Source organism: Nipponia nippon, unplaced genomic scaffold (assembly GCF_047370975.1).
Source record: "Nipponia nippon isolate SJK-2023a ecotype South Korea unplaced genomic scaffold, ASM4737097v1 scaffold_9, whole genome shotgun sequence".
Lineage (NCBI taxonomy): Eukaryota > Metazoa > Chordata > Aves > Pelecaniformes > Threskiornithidae > Nipponia > Nipponia nippon.
In genome coordinates, this window is record NW_028262413.1 from 28,566,709 (window position 1) to 28,585,258 (window position 18,550).

Sequence of the window (18,550 nt, forward strand, 5' to 3'; positions counted from 1 at the left end):
AAGGTTATTTTCAAGGTAAAGAGAAGGCATTTTTCTGTCTTCAGAGTTCACTGCCTTCATCTGCCTGATTTTCTCATGTTGTTGGACAGCTTGGGAAGAATGAAGAGGGAAGAGAGAGGAGAAGTGTGAACTGAGTTGGGGGACGAGGCAGATAGAAACATCCACCCTGATCTCTAAGTTGTACTGTTATAAGTAGAACATCAATTTTTGGTTTTCTATGAGGTGTGAAAAGCTTAGATGCTTCCAGCCATCTGTTTCCATTTCCATTTGCTAGTAATTATGTCCAGAACACCACAAATATATATATTCTGCAGAACATTCAGTTGGGTACACTGCCTGCCATCTAATATCTTACCATCTAAAAAACCCAGAAAAAAGAGTCCATCAAGGAAGTCAGCTGCCATTGGGACCAGTTTCTGAGAGAAAAAGCTTTTAAAGAGAACCTGAAGGGTGAGAATGAGTATTCCGATATCTATGCCGAACGAAAAGCCTATGGCTGCAGCCTAGCCCCTCAGGCACTGCTGAAATAGCACAACAGCCGACTGGGAATTTTCCAGGTAAATGGTGTCCTGTTGGAAAATGCAACTCATCAGAGGGAAGTGTAGTGACTGTGGGCTTGTCAAGCCCTTTGCAAAGGACAGCCAGGCATTGTGTTAGACACATCCCTCGTGCCCCATCGGCTTGTGCGACAGACTGCTAGTGAACATGGGCATCTCATGCCAAGGAATATGGCGCAGCCCCCGTGACAAAGGTCGTCCCAGTGCTGCCACTTGCTAGCCAAGATTTTTGGGCTACAGATGTCCAGTGCTCAGCTAAAGACCTAAGCAACCTCGGCACTTCCAGATTCCCCACTATGGAGCCAGAAGTTTGGGATCTTAAGCTGCTTTTTGTACTAGTTACTAGTTTTATGCCTCAAAAAGTATCAGTTCTTCTATCTACAAGCACTTTTAAAAGAAGGCGTTAAAGATGACCTTCCTTTATGAATGGTTGTTTGAATTAAGCAGCAGGCAGGCCACAAGCTCTGTGGGCTATTCAGAATTGAGCCATGTGGGAGAAATGAAGTGTGTTAGGTTGTGGAACGCTTTGCTTGTTTCTTGGCTTTTTAAGAAGGGGGAAAATGTGCATCTTGGGAAAATTAAGGCTTGGCACAATTTCTATGGAAAGTCTGCTATGCCAGCCATGGGACTTTCCAGTCCTCCCAGATAAGGAATATTTTAGAGGAAGCAGAGAACTGGAAAGCTGTGCTCCTTGCATTTTATTTTATGTGGAAATAAAGTCTGCAACAAGTAAACGTAGCAAAATCATACTTTAGCAGATGGGCAAATGTATTTGAAGAATTAATATGGCCAAATATGCGGCTGATTTGGATGTCAACCAGTTCCTGTAAATAGTTGTGCAAAAGTTACTAGCCAAGTGCAAATCTCCTTGTCTATCCTCAGCATAATGAAAATAGAGACGTTTCCACCACCATCTTTCAACTGAAAGATTACTCCATGGCAGAGGGCAAATATTCTTGCAGGTGAATATAAAGTGCTATGCAAAATAAAGATTGTGAGTGGGCTGGATATCTTTGCTCTTACAACGCTATGGTACATACTTTTTTAGCTTAGCCAGAAAATTTTATTTTTAATCTCATTGAATTTGTGAGGTCTATAAAAACAAACAAACAAACACAAAAACCTCTCTTACATTAGAACAAGAAGCCATTCTGGAAGCCTCTTGTAAAACATAATTTAAAGGGAATCTTTTGTTTGTTTGTTTTTAATGGAATAATTGAATTCTTCTTGTTTCAATTTTGAAATTCATTTCTTAAACTAAAAATGAATTTTCACGTCTACATTTTTGTTCATTTTCTACTGAAATTCTATTTTGTCACCAAGCAATTATTTGAGAAACAGCCTTATCTTGGCTGTGACAGAAGATCATCGCTAAAGCTAGTGTATTCTTACGTTAAGTTGTGGGTGAAAACTGGCAACAAATGCTTGCAAATAGATTGTACCAGTTCATATATTGCTCCACTTCTCACACCTCTGCACTTATTCCCTTCCTCTATATTTACATACATATGCTGAACAAGCAAGGAGAGTGTAAGCAAGTGAGAGCATCTAGCAGCTATGTCTAAATCAACTCTAGTTTTTGCAGTATTTTTGCAAAGACGTCTACTGAGGCTCCACATAAAGCAAACAGCAAAACCCTTGGGATGATATCTCAGGTCTTAGACTGATATCTGCAAGTAGGATAAAATAAAGAGCGCACAAATATATCACTGCAAAAGTCAACGTTTACCTTGCAGGTTTTGATATGTTCCTGTTCCCACTCTGTCCTGACCTTATCCAGCTGCTCAATGTTCTGTTTGTACACGTTCTCTGTAAACACAGACACACATAATAGAAACCCAACAGTAAGGAAAAAACAAGATACAGTCTTTCTGGTTTTCCTTCTATTGGGACTTTGCTGTGGTTCTTACACTTTAGACCTGTGGTTTGCTAGAGTATTACAAAAATGTGTGAGCTTGAAACTGGTGGGCTGCAAGGATATTTTGTTTGGGTTTTTTTTCCAAATTTATACCACAGTAAGGGTTCTCTCTCCATGGTTTGCAGATCGTCTATAAACTTTACAGTGGGCATAATGCAAATTGGAGATTAAGAGCCTGGACCATGCTTGGGCACTAAGCATCCTTAGGTTCTTTCTGTGCTGAGCCAGCCAGGTAAGCCATGTGATGTAGTGTAAACTTTTACATGAGCAGTGAGGGACAAGTCTGAACTCATGAACCGGCTCAGATGTCTGCTGGCCTGTCCTTCTGGGGTATATACTGTGTTTCTGGCTGGAGAATGCTACCATGCTCATGTACAGGGAACCTGGGGACTGTGTATCTGGTTTGGGCTGGCTGGAGGCAATCTGAGTGTCATTCTTTTGTGCTTTCAAACTTGCTTCAAGAAGAGCTTCTCTTCCCTGCGTGAAGTCCCTAAAGGAGGTGGTCTATAAATTCTTTAATGAAAGGACACTCGCATTTCCGCAAAGGAAAGTAAATATAGATGACTATCATGTTGCTGTTCTTTAGAAGCTTCTTCCTTAATCTTTGGGTAGGTGACTTTGGGAAACCTGACTTCAAACAGAGCTAGCCTGGGTGATTTGGATGGTCCTCTATCAAAATCAGTGTGTTGGTAGATCTTTGCTGAAAAAAATCTTAGTTCAGTTGCAAATAGAGCATCACCTGCTTCATTTGCTGCGTCTCTGCATTGCTTGGCTTTGTTCTGACTCTGAAACAGGAAAAGAAACACCCCATATTAATTTCTGACCATATTTTTTGCTTCTGCCCCAGTTTTTTTTCCTGCCTGCTCCCTTTCCCCTTCGAGGAGAAAGGCTCGAACTTGTAAACACTTCTTGGCTGTCCCACCTTTATGCACGGTTCTGGTGAATGTGAGCTATGAAGAAGGGACCAGAATTTCACAGATGCAGCCATGGGTCCACCAACTTCAAGGGAAATCTGGCAATTTACATCTTTCCATTCAGACTTCTGGGCCATAGGAGCTCAGTGCAAGCGTGACCCTGCCTGAAGCTTGTGGCCGCTGGCTGAGTTGTTTTTTTTTTCTCAAGTGTTTGATGTGCTTTTCTAATAGATATTTATAAGCACAAATAAATGGCAGTTAAAATTCTTCATCTTCCAAGCTCCTCATGTAATACACAGATGAAAAGAACACAGCCTTTAAAATACTTTGTAAATGCCAGATTATTTCCCATAACAACTCACAAGCCTAAAAGCAAAATTCACCCTAAGTAGAACTTTTCTTTTTTAAAAATCTGCAGCTTTTAACACATGAAAATACAGCTATTGTTGACAGCTCTGCACTCCCAGGTCTTTCTGCACAGATGGTTATGACAGTACATTAGTGCATGGCTCTAGACATCAGTGTAACACATTTTTCCATTCTGCCCTTCAAGACAAGGCTCAGGTAGGGGTTCTTATGACCATATTCCTCATCACAGCTGGTTGGAAAATGTGTAGTAAGCTGGGAACATAAGCTTCATTCTTATTTGCTTCCTGGCCCAAACTGTTTGCGAGTGCTGCGCAGAATTAAACAACTGACATGTTTCTTGCGAGATGCCTCTGTGCATTTCAAATGTGCTGGCGTCTGTGTGGAAGTAATGGCAATGAAGCACCCTGGGATCCTGCTGCATGAAAGGAGCTGGGTCAGATTTTGATGCCATTGAAGCTGCTAAGTGTTCTGGCATAATTTCAGTAGGGCCAGGATTTCATCCCCTCTTTACAGCTAAGCTGGAGGGTTTTGTTCATCAAAGATTAGCGAATGCTGGAAATAGAATGTAAAGTTCTGATGCTGTTTTTAAAGTCTCCATCCCCCCGCTCCTTGAGATGATTTTTGATCCTTTTTGCTTACACTGCACTGAATTTTATCGAGCCAAAGGGAGTTCATTTATTTTGTTTTCTCCATCTGTTCTGCTGTAAAATGTTCCCATTAAAAGTTAGTGAATTGTCAGCTACAAGTATCAAGACGATGCAATGAAGGACTGCAGTGCCTTAATTTCCAATGATTTATTTTTGAGTTTGCAAATTTAGTTGAAATTAAACTAACCATAAGGAGAAAAACGTTGAGGAAAAATATGCATTTTAATGTAAGATACTATGCCTACTAAATGTAAGCGACCGAAAGGCAAAACTAACTGTGTGACATACTTCTGACTTGTTTCCTTTTTTATGAATAATTTCTGAGAAAAATTTCATTCAGTTTCCCTTCAGGATTCATAGAGCAATTAGATCATAGCCTGGGATAAATTAATTAGATAACTTAGACCCTTCACAGCCTTTTTAAAAACCCTTGGCCTATAGCAGAACAAGATCAGGGTTACCAATGGGGTTTGTGAAGGAAGACCTCCTTGGGAAGGTGCTTTGGTTTAATTTTGATTCTAAGAGATTAATTAGAAGGGAAAGCAGCCCCTGGCATCCCACAGAATGGGTTGTTCAATTGTATTCTCTTGTACCTTGAAAAGCAAAAAACCAGTTTTCTCTCTAAATAGCACTGTCGGCTAAGGTACCTTTTCTGTTTGCTTTTGGTTGCCTGAAGCACTTGTCCGTTCAAATGACAGCTCAGCCTCATCCGCCTCCTTGCACTTCTGTTCGTAGGTCTTCTTTGACTGTATTGAAATGAAATCAAATGTGAGGGTCTGGGTTAGGGAATGAGGCTGCGTTGTGTCCAGCTTGATGTTCTAGGCTTTTACTGTTTTGCAGTCTAGCAGGGCAAATCAGTGCCCAAGTTTGGGCAACAGAAAAAATTCCCAATGACACCATAAGGAGGTAGAAAAATAGAACTGAAAAATTGGAGTAGGGGCTGGCAGCATAAATTGGGCCCTCTTCTTGCAGCCCTGAAGTTGTTTGCTTTGTACAATTGCAGCCAGCCCCCGACAGGGCTGGTCTCAAACAACACACAGGCAGCGCTAGCACCACCGGTGCATCAGGCGTCTGTCCGAGCCACAGTGTAGAAACAAAATTAGGAGCCTACATTCCCAGGGTGCCAGTGGGGATGGGTTATCATTTCCACAGTGCGACTTGGAGCATCAGGTGGCTGAAGTCAGTGTGTTGCCTTGCCCATTGCTCCATGCTGTGAGACAGAGCCAGCACCCCATGGGTAACAGTCTCGGTGTCGTCCTCAGGAGCAAAAGAAATCCTTATTTGCACCAAAAGACCTCCCTGTCTTAGAGACTCACTTAGAACAACCACGTTTAAATAAAAATTGCTAGTACAGTTCCAGCTGTAGCACTGACAGGTCTGCAACTACTTTTCTTTAGAGGCAATTGCCCATTGGAAACCAAAACCAGCTGCCTGCAGTTCCTGCACCTGCAAGCTTTCCAGTTGGAGAGTTTCCTCCTGTTTACAAGATTCCCTCACCATTTTTAGAATTGTATTTACACAGACTGAAAAACTACATTTGCTCCTGTAAGTATTCTTGCCTAGAAAGAATGAAATCCTGTTTGACCTGGGGCATTGTTCATTCCACATTAACTTTCTCAGTATTTGTTTTGGAGACGCTTCAGTGGGTGCGGCAAGGAAGATTAGCTTCCTCCTCATAAGAGAAATCACGTCCTCTCTCTCACACACGCTTTTGCACACTCACACATTCTTGACCTTTCTTTAAATATAGGTACGTGTGATAGAGATTTCCCCCTGTCTCAAACTCGAGCCAGCTTGCATCAAGAAACCTGCGCAAAACCTCCTTGCTTACCTCCATTGTTTTCTTATAATGGGACAACTTGCTCTTTTGCATGTGCTCCATTGCAGACTCGTACTGTAAGAAACACACAGAAGTAAGCACTTCTGGCTTTGGACTTCTTTCTTCTCTTTTTAGTGGCAGGATTAGGAAAGCCACTGTCAGGGCCTTTCTTTAAGCCACATGCCTGTGGGGAAAATGACTTCACTCTGCTTTTATAAATGACAGGTTTCTAAGTGATAGAGAAAGCATCAAAGTGCCAGGTAAAAAAATAATTCAAGATAATTCTGCTTCAGTGGTTTCCATTAATAGTAGAGAGGATATAGATCTTAATTTTCTTCCTCCTTTCCCCCCCCCTTTTTCTCAAGGAGGTTAAATATCGTAACACCCAGTCACAGTGCCCATCGGCTCTGCCAGCAGAGTTCCTTCACTGGTTCAAGAGCTTGATCCCACATCTTTGCAGATCAAACCATTGTCTCGCCCACATGAGCAAGGGTAGTTAAATACAAACAAATCCAGTGTAATTTATGTTCCATTGCTTCTGGCAAATTTGTGCTTGATGCAATTTGATTTCCATATCGTCATCTGGTCAGCATTGGAAGGACAGTGCTGAATTCACTTTTATGGCTTTTGTTGTGATACGCCCAGCCTTATGCAACAGTGAGATATGCTCCTACTTGGCAGGGTATGGGTTTCTTCAGTGGGACTTTTGATCCTTTAATCTTTTATATTCTGCTCAAGCAAAACTCTCTCTGGGGCTACCCAGAGGCTTGCTTCACATTGGGCACAGTCCTGAGAGCAGCTACAACAAAACACAAATCACAGCATTTTGGGAGGTTACCAAAAATGCTGACACCATCTAGCATATGTAATGTTGACTTCCTCACAGCCGCATGCTGGACAGAGAAAAAAGCTTGCCTAAGACACCAAAGCAGTTTTACCTTTTTTTCTAGGCCCCTCTAACTGTTTCCAGTTGAGTTATAGGCTTATTGTTTTCAACAGGAGAGAGCCTCTCTTTGGAAATCCTAGTGGCAAAGTGGTGGGGGGGATAAAAATGCTGACGAATTAGGTGCACGCTGTCTGTCTTTATATGCCTTATTTGCTTTATCAGATTGCTGTGAACCTCAAGTCTCAGTAGCAGCACTGGTTTTACCCACTCTCATATTCAGATTTCTCTGCTGTTCCAAGTTCCTGTGTGTCAGGGTTGTAGACACAAGATTTTTGTGGCATTGGATACTGGTCATATGCATTTTCATTTTTTAAAATTAGCAAAGAACTGGATATTTTATTTTACTCCTCCATCAATCAGTGCTTTCAGTGTTAAGTGACTGTCCTGTCTTTGTCTTCAACCCATGGAACCAGAGAAGGTGTAAGAGTGACCAATGTTGCCTCTATTGAGAGCTACTTTTTCAAGGGCCTTAAAGCATGGTAAGACCATAGGGGATGAAATGGCCTTAAATATACTCAAATTTGTGTTATACAACATCAACTAGATGCTATTTATTCCACATATTTGTAATTCAGCATATATTGGTGTTGCATTCAGCGTGATATTCATTTGCTTTTATGTTTTTATATGTTTGTGTTACCCCTTTATTTTAGTGCATGTTAGAGACCATGCAGGATCATACCAAAGAAACCCAGTTAGTAAGGGTATAAAAAAGAGAAAAGGAAGGATTAAGTTCTTACAGGAATAATATTAGTATCTGCAGTTACACTGGAGACAGTAAAAGTGACTAAAGCCTCTGTCTCCTGAGTTCAGAGCACTACTTTATTTCCAGCTGGGATCAGAAAGAGATTTTCTTCCACAGTCTAGTATATGGAGTGAACAGGGCACACTGGGCATGTTTTATCATCTTTTGCAGTATTCACAGTCTATGGCTGGAAGCAGGTCATCAGCATGGACCACTGACCCAATCCGTTTCAACATTTCTCTAGTTCCTCACCTTTTTTCTTTGCTCCTTCTGTCTTTCTCGGAACTCTTCTATTCCTTTCAGTTCATCCTTCAGCATTACGGCCAGCTGGATATGAGAGTTTCCAACACTTTCAATTTCTAAAGCAAATTCAAAAGTCAGTGGAAAGGTCTTTAAATATGAAGTCACATTTTTCAGGAGATGTTTCTGGGATGTGGCTGCTGTATGACTTTTCATGAACAGAGCAGCCTTAAAAAAAGGCCTCCCTATGTTTCTGCATGCACTGACATTGCTGAGGGTTCACACAACCTAAATAGGGCTTATTGCAGGTCCTCTCAGTGCCTGCAAGTTGTATGGGCAAGACTCCTCACCGCAGAATTGGAGCATCCACTCAGAGCAGCCTTGGCAAGTGCAGAGCTGGCTGCATTTCTTCATACCCCATTTACCCCAGTCAGCCCTCTTCCTTCTGGGGCTGGAGGTCAGATGGTGTGGTGCAGAGGGAGGGAAGGAGCTCTGACATCCATCATCACACCCTGTGTCTGCTTTCCCTCCACTACGCTGCTGGATTATCATTGCTCTTGGGAGCTGCTTGCCAGTTGTGTCCAGCCTTGCACAAATGTCATTAGATGAGGTTGCAAGCTGAGAATTTGATGGCGTTTGCAAGCAAGAAGGGTCAGCAAAGATGGACTGAATTTCAGAGCACCTGGCTGATGCTGTTTGAAGTGGCTGGTAACTCCTCTGCATTTGTCAGCTTTGGTGCCTCTGAAATGGAACCCTGCATTTTCCAGAAATGTTGAGCTCCCCCACCCAGGCTCTAAAAATACATTTAATTCACCAGCTACTTTTCAAAAGGGTGTTTTTATCTAAACAGTAGGTGCTAGTAGCCAGGTATACTGTCCTATTGGCTGTGATGGTGTTGCATTTTCTGTGTGTGAAAGGTTTTCGTTCAGCCTTGGGCACATTTAGAAAGCATGCTGTTTTGATGTCAGTGGTTTGCAGAAGAGGGAACAGAGCTGATATTTTGTGACTTGATCCAGATAAAACTAACTTGAGGAACAAGCCATTTTATTTGCCACCAGAGAGTGGACTGCGTGCCCAGCCTTGGAGGACTCCTTTCCCTCCACTCTCCACACTACAAACTGGGATAGAAAAGTAGGAAATAGAGAGCGGAAGAGGATGAAAGACCCCAAAAGGGATGAACACATTGTGTGCCTGTCTTAGCCCAGGTCAGAAAGGAAGATGTAAATACTTACGTTGCTTAAGCTTCTCAAATGCTGCCTTCAGTGTGCTGTGAAGCAAAAAAAAAGTACACTTCATTAGTATAGGCTTCTAAGGATGGGTTGTGAATCTAGAGGAAAAACTTTCCCTCAGAATCTCAAAGATCCACACAGAGATAAAAGTCTTAATAGTCTTGTAATAAAAGTTGACCATGCTAACAAGCAGAGTAGCATCAATCTGTTACCGTCGGGAAATGCAATAAAATGCTCCATGAAGCAAGGAATTGCACTATTCCTTATGTGCATGCTCTTTTTTAATCCCACTGTATTTGTGACTGTGAATGTTAACAGACATTTCTCTATTCTTGCACCTTGCCAATGGATACAAGTCAACTGAGTGAAATAAAGACGGTCAAGGGGAATTGGGTTTTGGAACACTAGTCTGAAGGGTAGAACGAAACCAGCTCCACCCTCTGTGTTGAATGCAGCACCAGCGAATTATTGCTCCTCGGTCACCCTTGAGGCTAGAGCAGCTCTGCTATGCAGCATCCTCCGTACTATGCTTTCCGAGCACCCCCGTGTGGTGCAGCTGGCTCTCCTCTAAAAGACTCACAAATGGTGCAGAGAACCTATGGAGGCTTTGAAACCCTGATGCTCCCAGGGGTTTTCAACAGCCCAGGAGCACAGCATGAATAAACCATGTTGTGAAATCAGGCCTCAGTGCTGAGCTGTGAAGTACAGCATGGAAATGAGCAAAAAGAGGTGTTATGCTGCTCGTCTGGATGGACCTGCACAACTAAGTGGTCCTACAATGTAGAGTTGCAGAAGGGCATGAAAGGGTAACGATAGATCGCCTGATGTCTCGGGTTTTGGCAAGCCAGAGTCCATTTTAAGAAAGCAGTAAAGATACCAGCATAGAATTGATGGGAGAGGAAAGTGCATAGTCTGTAAGAGGCATTTTCAACTTAATAATTTGCTCTAGCTCCCAGTTTGCAGTCTGGCAGGGCATTTGTATACGTGGAAGCCTGGGCTGTGGTGTGATTTGGAGGTTTCTCAGATTTAGAAATCATCTCTTCAAGACACGGAATGTGTTGTTCCCTGAAGGAAACAGTTCTGAGATCTCCATGGAACCCTCGTTTACCCCAGGTGGGAGTCCAGGGGAAAAGCCTGTTAATGAAGACCCTAAAATCTCCCTGGCTGTAGCCTGGCTACTAGAAGAGCCCAGAAGAGGATGCATATCCCTTCCCAGCCATGTGCAGCTGCAGATGGGTAGGGAAATCCTGCATCTCTTGGGCCGTTTCAGGAGTCTTAAGAGACACATGAAGGATCCTAATTGCCCTGTGTTAATTTAGGCTGGACATCTGTTTCCTAATCAAAGCTTGCTCTCCCAGTAGCAAGGCTGCCTTGCCAGGCATAAGAAAAATGCACAGGCAAGGGGAAAGGCTGGGCCTATCCTCAGCAATAACCACCTTGCAATGCACTTCCAAATCTAAATTTGTAGAAATATAAGGAAAAGACTTTCAGCCAGAAAAGATGAGTATTGAGATAACTGTTTGATCTTTCAGCTTTCAGCTAGATTTCTTGTGGTGAATCTCCTGAGACAAGTGAGGAAAAACATGCTAGACTGAGTATTTTTCAGTATTGTCCTAATAACACTTAAGCATGTTGGAAGTTCATTTTGCAAAAAAATCAGTCTGGTGTGAAATTTTGATGGAAACTAAATTTTCAAAACACAAAGGAAACAAACAGTATTCTTTCCAGCTAAGTTAATTAAAAGCTTGACATATTAAAAGACAAGTTGAATATCAGCAGCAGAAATAGCTTTTTCTCATCTAAAAGCTCTAATGGATTATTTTGAAAAATCAAATATATACTAGGAAGAAAATTTGCTTTTTTAGTGTGGATTTTCCTATAGGAGGTGGGGAATATGCTAACAACTTCATGCCTGAAATAGATAAATACTGGAATTTAAAAAATAGGGGACACTTGCAAACTGCAAATCCTGTTTGCACGCTGCGTTGATCTATTGTTCCCAGAGATTTTTTTCCTTTGCTGTTGGTGATTCAGGTTCTGCAAAGACTGGCAGAATTGCCGTAGTGGATACTGAAAAAGTGCTTTTCAGTACATATCAAGGACGAAGGCAATTTGCTGCTTTTTTTTACTTCCAGGCATCTGAGCTACCAGAGTAGTTAATGATCATAAGCCATACATGAAGATTTTCTTCTTTTTGCTGGCTCTCTGTAAGGCCAAGTCTGTCTTCTGGTATAATAATGCATCCAGCTATGAGCCGGAGAGAGACCAATTTGCCCACTGCATGGTCTTTAATGACCTTTTCAGAAAGCTCTGGCCTTTTGCTCCTTTTGTATGAAAGATTTGTCCAGCCAGTTCCCTAGCTGCTGACTGGAGCAAGGCCACAGTCTGTAAGCAGATTGAAATAGACTTAAGCCATTTCCTTCCTTATTTTTATAATAATTTTCTAAAATCAGTGAATTGGATCCCTCATCCTTATGGGTCTTAAGGGGGTAGCAAATATGCCATTGTGCCAAGTTATGTGCGGGGGAGAATAAATAAATCAAATTTTGACCCATGGATCCATCAGGTATTCCTTTATGACTTCTGGGCTGCGGGGATGTGCTGGCTGCAGCAGCAGTGCTATAGATTAGCTCCTCGTTGCTGCTAGATGCTCCGATTATATCGGTGAGATGTATCATTTCAGTGCTTTGGAGGATTTAATGGAAGCAACTCGTGTAGCAGACAAAGTGAGTTTTAATTTTATCTGTGCTGTTTTGTATGTACAGTACCTATTACCTATGTCTTCTGAGTGGGTTTGAGTTTCTAATAGGATTGATAAGGGCTTTATTCTGAGGCATCCAAAGTGAGGATGTCTCGCTCTCATGGACACTTTAAAAGTGTGTTTTATCTGCTCAGTATATTATGCTGCTTAGTGTTGTGGTAGTTATTGTTTGTTCTGTGACCAAATTAGAAAACTTGGGGTTGAAAATAATTCAAGCAAAACTGAAAATTTGCAATTTGCCTTTTTTCTTTTTAATTTTGTTTTAATTGCTCACTTCTGACATTTCCGTGTAAATTCTGGAAGACTGTTCAAACACTCCAGCTAAAGTCAGGGCACCAGCCTTCCCTTTGGCCATCCCAGCGTGGAGCCTCCTGCAGATGTCTCATTGAAAATAGGGTTGGACACAAATTTACTGTGCGTGTTTGTTAAACGAGTCCCCCTTGGACATTTAAGGATTGGATTTGTCAAAATGAATTTCTGGTGGAAACAGGATTGATTTTGAATCCGGCATAACGGGGATCAGAGCGAGCCTGTGCAACAGCCACTCTGCAGCAACTTCTGGTGATTTTTGCCATCTAGTGGCTAAAATGTTCTTACCGTTTTCTGGGATACCAACCCTGGCTGCTGCCTTCATTTGCTGTGGTCTCCTGCTACTTGAGTACAGCGGAATTGAGCCGCTCTGGTAAAATACGCAGGTTTCAGTGTTTGTTTTTCCAAGCAGAGGGGGAGAAGGAGAACCGCAGAGCTTTTAGAGGAAGAGGGGAACCAAGCTTATTACAATAACGCTCACCCATTGCTTAGCATTCTTGCTCTGTAGATTGCAAATACTTTCAAAAGTGAACTTATCCAAATTTACCCAGCACACCAAAGCTGGAAAGGCAAGCCTGTCTCTCTAGGGCACTGACCACTAGTCCCTATGGCTCTCCTCTAACAGGATAAACATTTACAGAATGCATCATCTGAGAGCTTGGTTTGATTTTTCTCCCAGCAGAACCTGTCCCCTGCTTTCAAGGCAGAAAATGCATCCTGTATTTGAGAAGAGGTGCCTTGTTTGGCACTCACCCACCATCGCAGTACAGGTGTGAGGAGTAGTGGGGAACCACTGCATCTGGTCATAAATCCATTTTACTCACTCACTGTGCAAAATTACCTTACAGTTAGTTCGGGAAGGGAACTCAGTTGGAACAGCATGGGACGACAGCACTTCAAAGTTAACTTGTCCTAGCTGCTCTCTGTGTTTGCTTACTCTCTCTTCATTTTTGGACCTTGTTTGTGCTAGAGAACTGGGCTGTTGCTGGAGAGCAGGCTGCGCTGGGCAGTCCTATGTGACACGAGAACCACCAGGAAATGTACTGTAGATAGGGCTCTGGTACCTTCTGCTTCACAGTCGTCAAAAGCTGAATTTATGGCACCAGAGATGTAATTAGCAGAGTTCTATCAGTGGCAGTGCTTAGGTCACAGGTATACTTGCTATGTACACTGTTGCACCACACTCTTTATTTTGCAGCTGTAGGCTTGATGGTTTGGGCTTTTTTTTTTTTTTCAGTACTTGCCTTTTCACTTAATTAGAGACTGGTTTAACTGAGTAATTCAAAGAGTCCCTTTACATCTTGTACACAGGAAGGTAAAACAGGCTCCTCTAACTGGAAAACCACAGCTCTTTTAAAATTTTCTTTCTTTTCTACCTTTGCTTTGTGAATAGAAGTGTGAAATAACCACACCTTCCTTTCTGGTAGGTTTCCATTTTAACATCAATACGGTCTACAATGCTCTGTTCTTATTGCAATTTTTAAAAGTATTCTTTCTGAAACTGAGAGAAGTCTCTGCCAGATGAACTCTACAGGCCCCTTTACAGCAGTCCTACTCAGTCTCCTCCGAGGCCACGGTTAACACCTGTCTTTCCTCCTGCCACACAGGGAAGACCCAATGTGGATTTACCAACGTTTTTCTGTGAAGCCCAGTGGTGGTAGCAGAGTGTAGGGGAAACAAGTTCAGAGGCATCTGGTCTCAAATAATTTGCACCTGGGACTCTGTCTGCATTGCAAAAAAGAAAAGAAGGGGGAGGTGTTGTGCTCTTTTAACAGGGAGGCACTACCAGGGCACTACCAAGTCCTAGGCCAGGCACATAGCAGAGTATTTCACATGAGAATCATGTCTAATTACTTAGTGGGGAAGTGGTGAAAACACCGAAGAATTAACTTTGACAGGACATTTTCTTCCTTTTCTCAGAGGAGCTATAAACAGAAAGGCAAAACCACTCAGTGCAACTGGAAAGATTTCTGTGCAGGTCCCAGCCGTGGTGTGATGTCTAAGCTACCTGTAGTGGAGAAAAGGCACGAGCAGCACCCTTTCTCTGACCACGGGAGTCCAAGTTTCTGTCTGTCTATAAATTAGTGATAGCAAGGCACTAGCTAGCATGAGAAGTCATATCAGCCATTACGGGCGGCTGCACTGCGCAGCAGACTGGGCTTAGTGTCAGGTTGGGTGTAGCATATCTTTCATGAAAGTAGCAACAAATGTGGAGGGTTCCTCTAGTGCTGGGGCGTCTCTGCGTACGTGTTTTGCTTCTGGTGCTTGGATATGTTCAGATATGTGTTAAAAGCGGAAGCAGTCCCAAACTGAATGGGAAGGGGGCTGTATCATCACTCCCAGGGCTGGTTACTGGGAGCACACACACAGTACTCCAGACTTTGCTGAGGCAGAGGAGCAAACGGGATGGCGTCTCCACGTACCTTCTCTTCTCTGTAAATCTGTGCCCATATACTACAAATTAGACCCCTTGTGACTCCAGATTGACCTATGCCATTCAAATCAGAGGATAAAACAATCAAAATGACTTTTGTATCTTCAGCATAAAACTGAATTTCCTCATGTCTCCTGGAAAGAGCAGCACTGCTCAAAAATGCCTGTCCTCATCATCGGAGAGCTCATCTAGATTTGATTTAACAAAAACTGAGCAGAGGCTTAGGTCTGTCAGAGTGCGTGCTTGGTCTCATTTTCACAGGGTCCTGAAAAGCTGAAATACAAGTGTATAAACTGTGCGTGGGTTCAGGACATTTGAGTGGAGAATAACTAACCATAGAAGGATGTGACCTTCCAAAATGACTTTTAGCTTCAGTTCAAAAATGCCTGCTTTGTGTGAATAATACAGAGGACTCTGTATATTAAGTGACAGATGCGCTATATTTATACACAGGAAGCAGCAACTGGCATTTTGTTACAGATGCCCTTACCTCACGCTCACTGAAATATTCTATTTCAGGCATTGCAGAGAAGGGCAGAGCAGACATGGGCTTGAAGGAACTACCCTTTCCCGAGGTCCAAAGGAGATGGTAGTCAAAAAGAGGGAAGCCAAAAAGTAGGAAATCATGTACATAAGAGGAGACAAGCAGAGCAAATGACAAAAATAGCTGTTGTCAGACTAGGCAGAATTTAACCACTACTGTGTATTTACTTCAGTTATTTTACAGAAGAACTGAGTTCCCAGAGGCTCTATTTCAGCTGAAGCTGAGGATGTATCTGAAAACTGGGCTCTGTAGTATATTCTGTTTTCATGTTGTTCTGTTGAAGAGTTGCCCAAAGCTACAGCATGGAAATTCCCAGTCACCTTGCAGCCTGAAAGGTGTTTCCTCTTAAAGGCATGAGCTCTGCTGCAAATCATCTATAGTGTGTCGAGACATAATTACTGTGTGCGTTACCAGCAAAAACTTGCAAACTTGATCTCAGTTTGTAACTCAGCTGAAAATCCCCGGTTTCTGTGCATCCTCTCCCATGTGTGCAACACAGAATACGGAGAGTACAAAACTATACTGCAGTTTAAACTTCATGACATGTAGCTCCCTCTCCCCCACTGAATATTGGTGTAACCTGGCATTTGCCAAGAATACATGGCTGTAGCTGCTTAATCATCTTTTTCGTAATTTCTTTTATGATTAGAGACTATGAAATTGTGATTCAGATTTTTTTTTAATTAAAAAAGTGGGATAACAGGGCTTTAAAATTAGTATAAGATAGGAATGAAGACATTTAAAAAATATAATTTAGCCCTGCCTTGTTTTAGGTGAGCTCCAGAGCTCCGTTTCTGTGCAGCATACATACTTCCACCCTGACTGCTGTGATCCTCAGGCTTTGCCCGCTCCTCAAGGGCTGCCCTGCCCTCTCCTGGGTCTGACCCACTCAAGAGGTACATTTGCAACCGATATTCTTTCATGCTCCCTTCCAATACCTGTTCTCCTCCCAGTGCTTTCACTAAGACTCCTCAGCTATTCGTACTCCCAGGTATAGCCTGCATCCATGACGGTGCTGGCACATCCAGGTGATTAGCTTGAAAGAAGCAGCCAGCCTTTTGCATAGTTTTGGTGTTTTTCTGGACCTGGGTATGTTCTAAGAACTAGAACGGGCAGTGGGACTGCAGCTTGCCAGTGCAGACGTGCATTGAGGAACCCTGCTATAAGGAAGCTAAGCTGCCTTTGTCGTGTGTGTCTGATCTGACTTGGCAAGTGTGATGAGGTATGCTAAAAATCAACATAGAAAAAGGCACTTCTGCACTTAACAGAAAAGTACATTGCTTTACCTTAAGACTCAGCAGATGCTAAAATATTTTGGGTTTCAAATACGAAAAAAAATACAAGAAAACTCCATTGGGGGCTCTTACATACAAAGCTGCTGGTGTGGCAGCCCCTGAACTGCCAGTTGCTAAGGCAAGAAGATTATTTAGGAGAAATGTCCTCATACACTTGCCCTATTCTTCTACTCTTCCCTTAGGATCTAGTGTTGAGGACAGAATATTAGGCTGAAGGGATTTTGGTCTGATCCTGTGTGACCCTTCTTGCATCCTTCCGTCCATTAGAATGAACTTGCCAAGGCCTATAGAAGCTGCTGAGTTAGATCTATGTCATGTGTTGGAAAGAGAATATTTCCCTTCCCTATAGGAAGTACTTTCTACCAGCTGTAGCGCTTGAGGCGAGGGCAAGCAGCCAGAAGGCCTAAATTTGCTTGAATCAGGCTGGACTTCTGAATGACTGTGTGCTTTGGCTGTTAGGCAGCACTTAGTAGGAACTTTTACTTCTTGAGCTGGAAGCTGAAGTGTTTGTTTGCTATGCCCATGGTAACCAGCACCAGCTTCTTTTAGAAACCCTGTCTTTGCTTTTTTTAAAAAAGAAAATAAAAAGTTGTTGCAGCACGTCTCCCTCATTGCAGCATGTCTGCCTCTCTGATTGTAGTTTTGTTAGAAATTTTTCTACAGCTGTAGGCTGGCCATGGCCATTTCCAATACTGGTTTGAAAAAGAACAGCGAGGACCTCACTGAAGTCGTCCCACCTCCAGTAGCAGTGCTGAAAACTTGTCCCCTGCTAGCTCTCAGGTCAAAGTGATTTCTCACATTTCTGGTGCTAAGCAGTCTGCAGGTGGAGACACAACATTGTCCTCTTTTCCCAGGTCACGATGTTGTATTACGGCTGATACTCAGTAGTGAAGTGTCCTAGTACAGTCTTGGCTTGTAGAGGTCTCTGCCAAGCATGAGCAGTGCCGGGCCCTGAGCGGTCAATTCTCCATCAAAGGAGCTGTAACGATGCTGAGGGAGCAAACACTGGACAGCATATAGGGTGGAAACCTGATGGCTGCTGTCACCTAGATTTTTTTCAAAGCAATAGAGAGTGGTCCCAGAGTTGCTGTTACATTTCAGCAAGCTTTCCCTACTATCTTTCTTTTGAGTCAGCAGCGTATTTCTTCATCTGTGTCCTTCAGTAAATAAAAATGGGCAGTTGCATCTATTTATACATTTAGCTGAGTTCAGCAATTTGTTCCAGTTGAAGCAAAAGTTTGGGGGAGAAGGGAAGAGCCTAAAAAAATGTTGAAATTGTTCTTTTCTTTTATTCTATGAACAAAGAACAGATGAAAACTAAAAACATTTAAAATATGGGGGAGGTTTGGGAGAGAACTGTTTTCTACAGTGATGGCCACTACCTAGTGCAGTGTGCCATAGACTTCTCTTTGCCTTGTTTCATGCCAGTCCTGACAGTGCTGAAGTAACAAGCTGGGCAGTACCTCCCCACCGCTGCCTAATTTCTCCCTTGAGCAGAGCCTCTTCTCTCCAAGCACAGGAAGCAACAGAAAGGTGGTCGTTTTTTCTCTACATTTTTTAACCTCCAAGGGTTTGAGATTAGAATAGCTGGGCGGCTGCCAGGGACGGCATTTCTGGAGTTGGAAAGAGCTGTTCACACTGATACTAGGAGGATATAAGCACGTGAGGCCCTGCTGGGCTGCCCATCGCATGTAGTGGTGCCACCGTTTCCAGATCAGCAGATTTGATATTGGCTGGCAGCGTGGGTTTGCCATGGATGCTTTGCCAACAGGCCCCTGTATGGGGACTGCCGCTCGCTCCAGCTTTCAGCCGCTTTTCTCCTG

General features: G+C 42.8%; 1 protein-coding gene across 2 annotated transcripts in view; it reads right to left on the reverse strand.

Moving 5' to 3' along the window:
* The window catches only part of PSTPIP1 (proline-serine-threonine phosphatase interacting protein 1), a 55,019-nt gene that overhangs the window by 11,006 nt on the left and 25,463 nt on the right, over positions 1 to 18,550 (reverse strand). For both annotated transcript variants that reach the window (XM_009469662.2, XM_087743335.1), the window contains 6 exons: positions 9,388 to 9,422; positions 8,168 to 8,274; positions 6,237 to 6,299; positions 5,053 to 5,151; positions 3,215 to 3,260; positions 2,287 to 2,366 (listed from right to left, as the gene is read on the reverse strand). In XM_009469662.2, the coding sequence (XP_009467937.2) occupies positions 2,287 to 2,366; positions 3,215 to 3,260; positions 5,053 to 5,151; positions 6,237 to 6,299; positions 8,168 to 8,274; positions 9,388 to 9,422 (430 nt within the window). The remainder of the gene's footprint in view (positions 1 to 2,286; positions 2,367 to 3,214; positions 3,261 to 5,052; positions 5,152 to 6,236; positions 6,300 to 8,167; positions 8,275 to 9,387; positions 9,423 to 18,550) is intronic.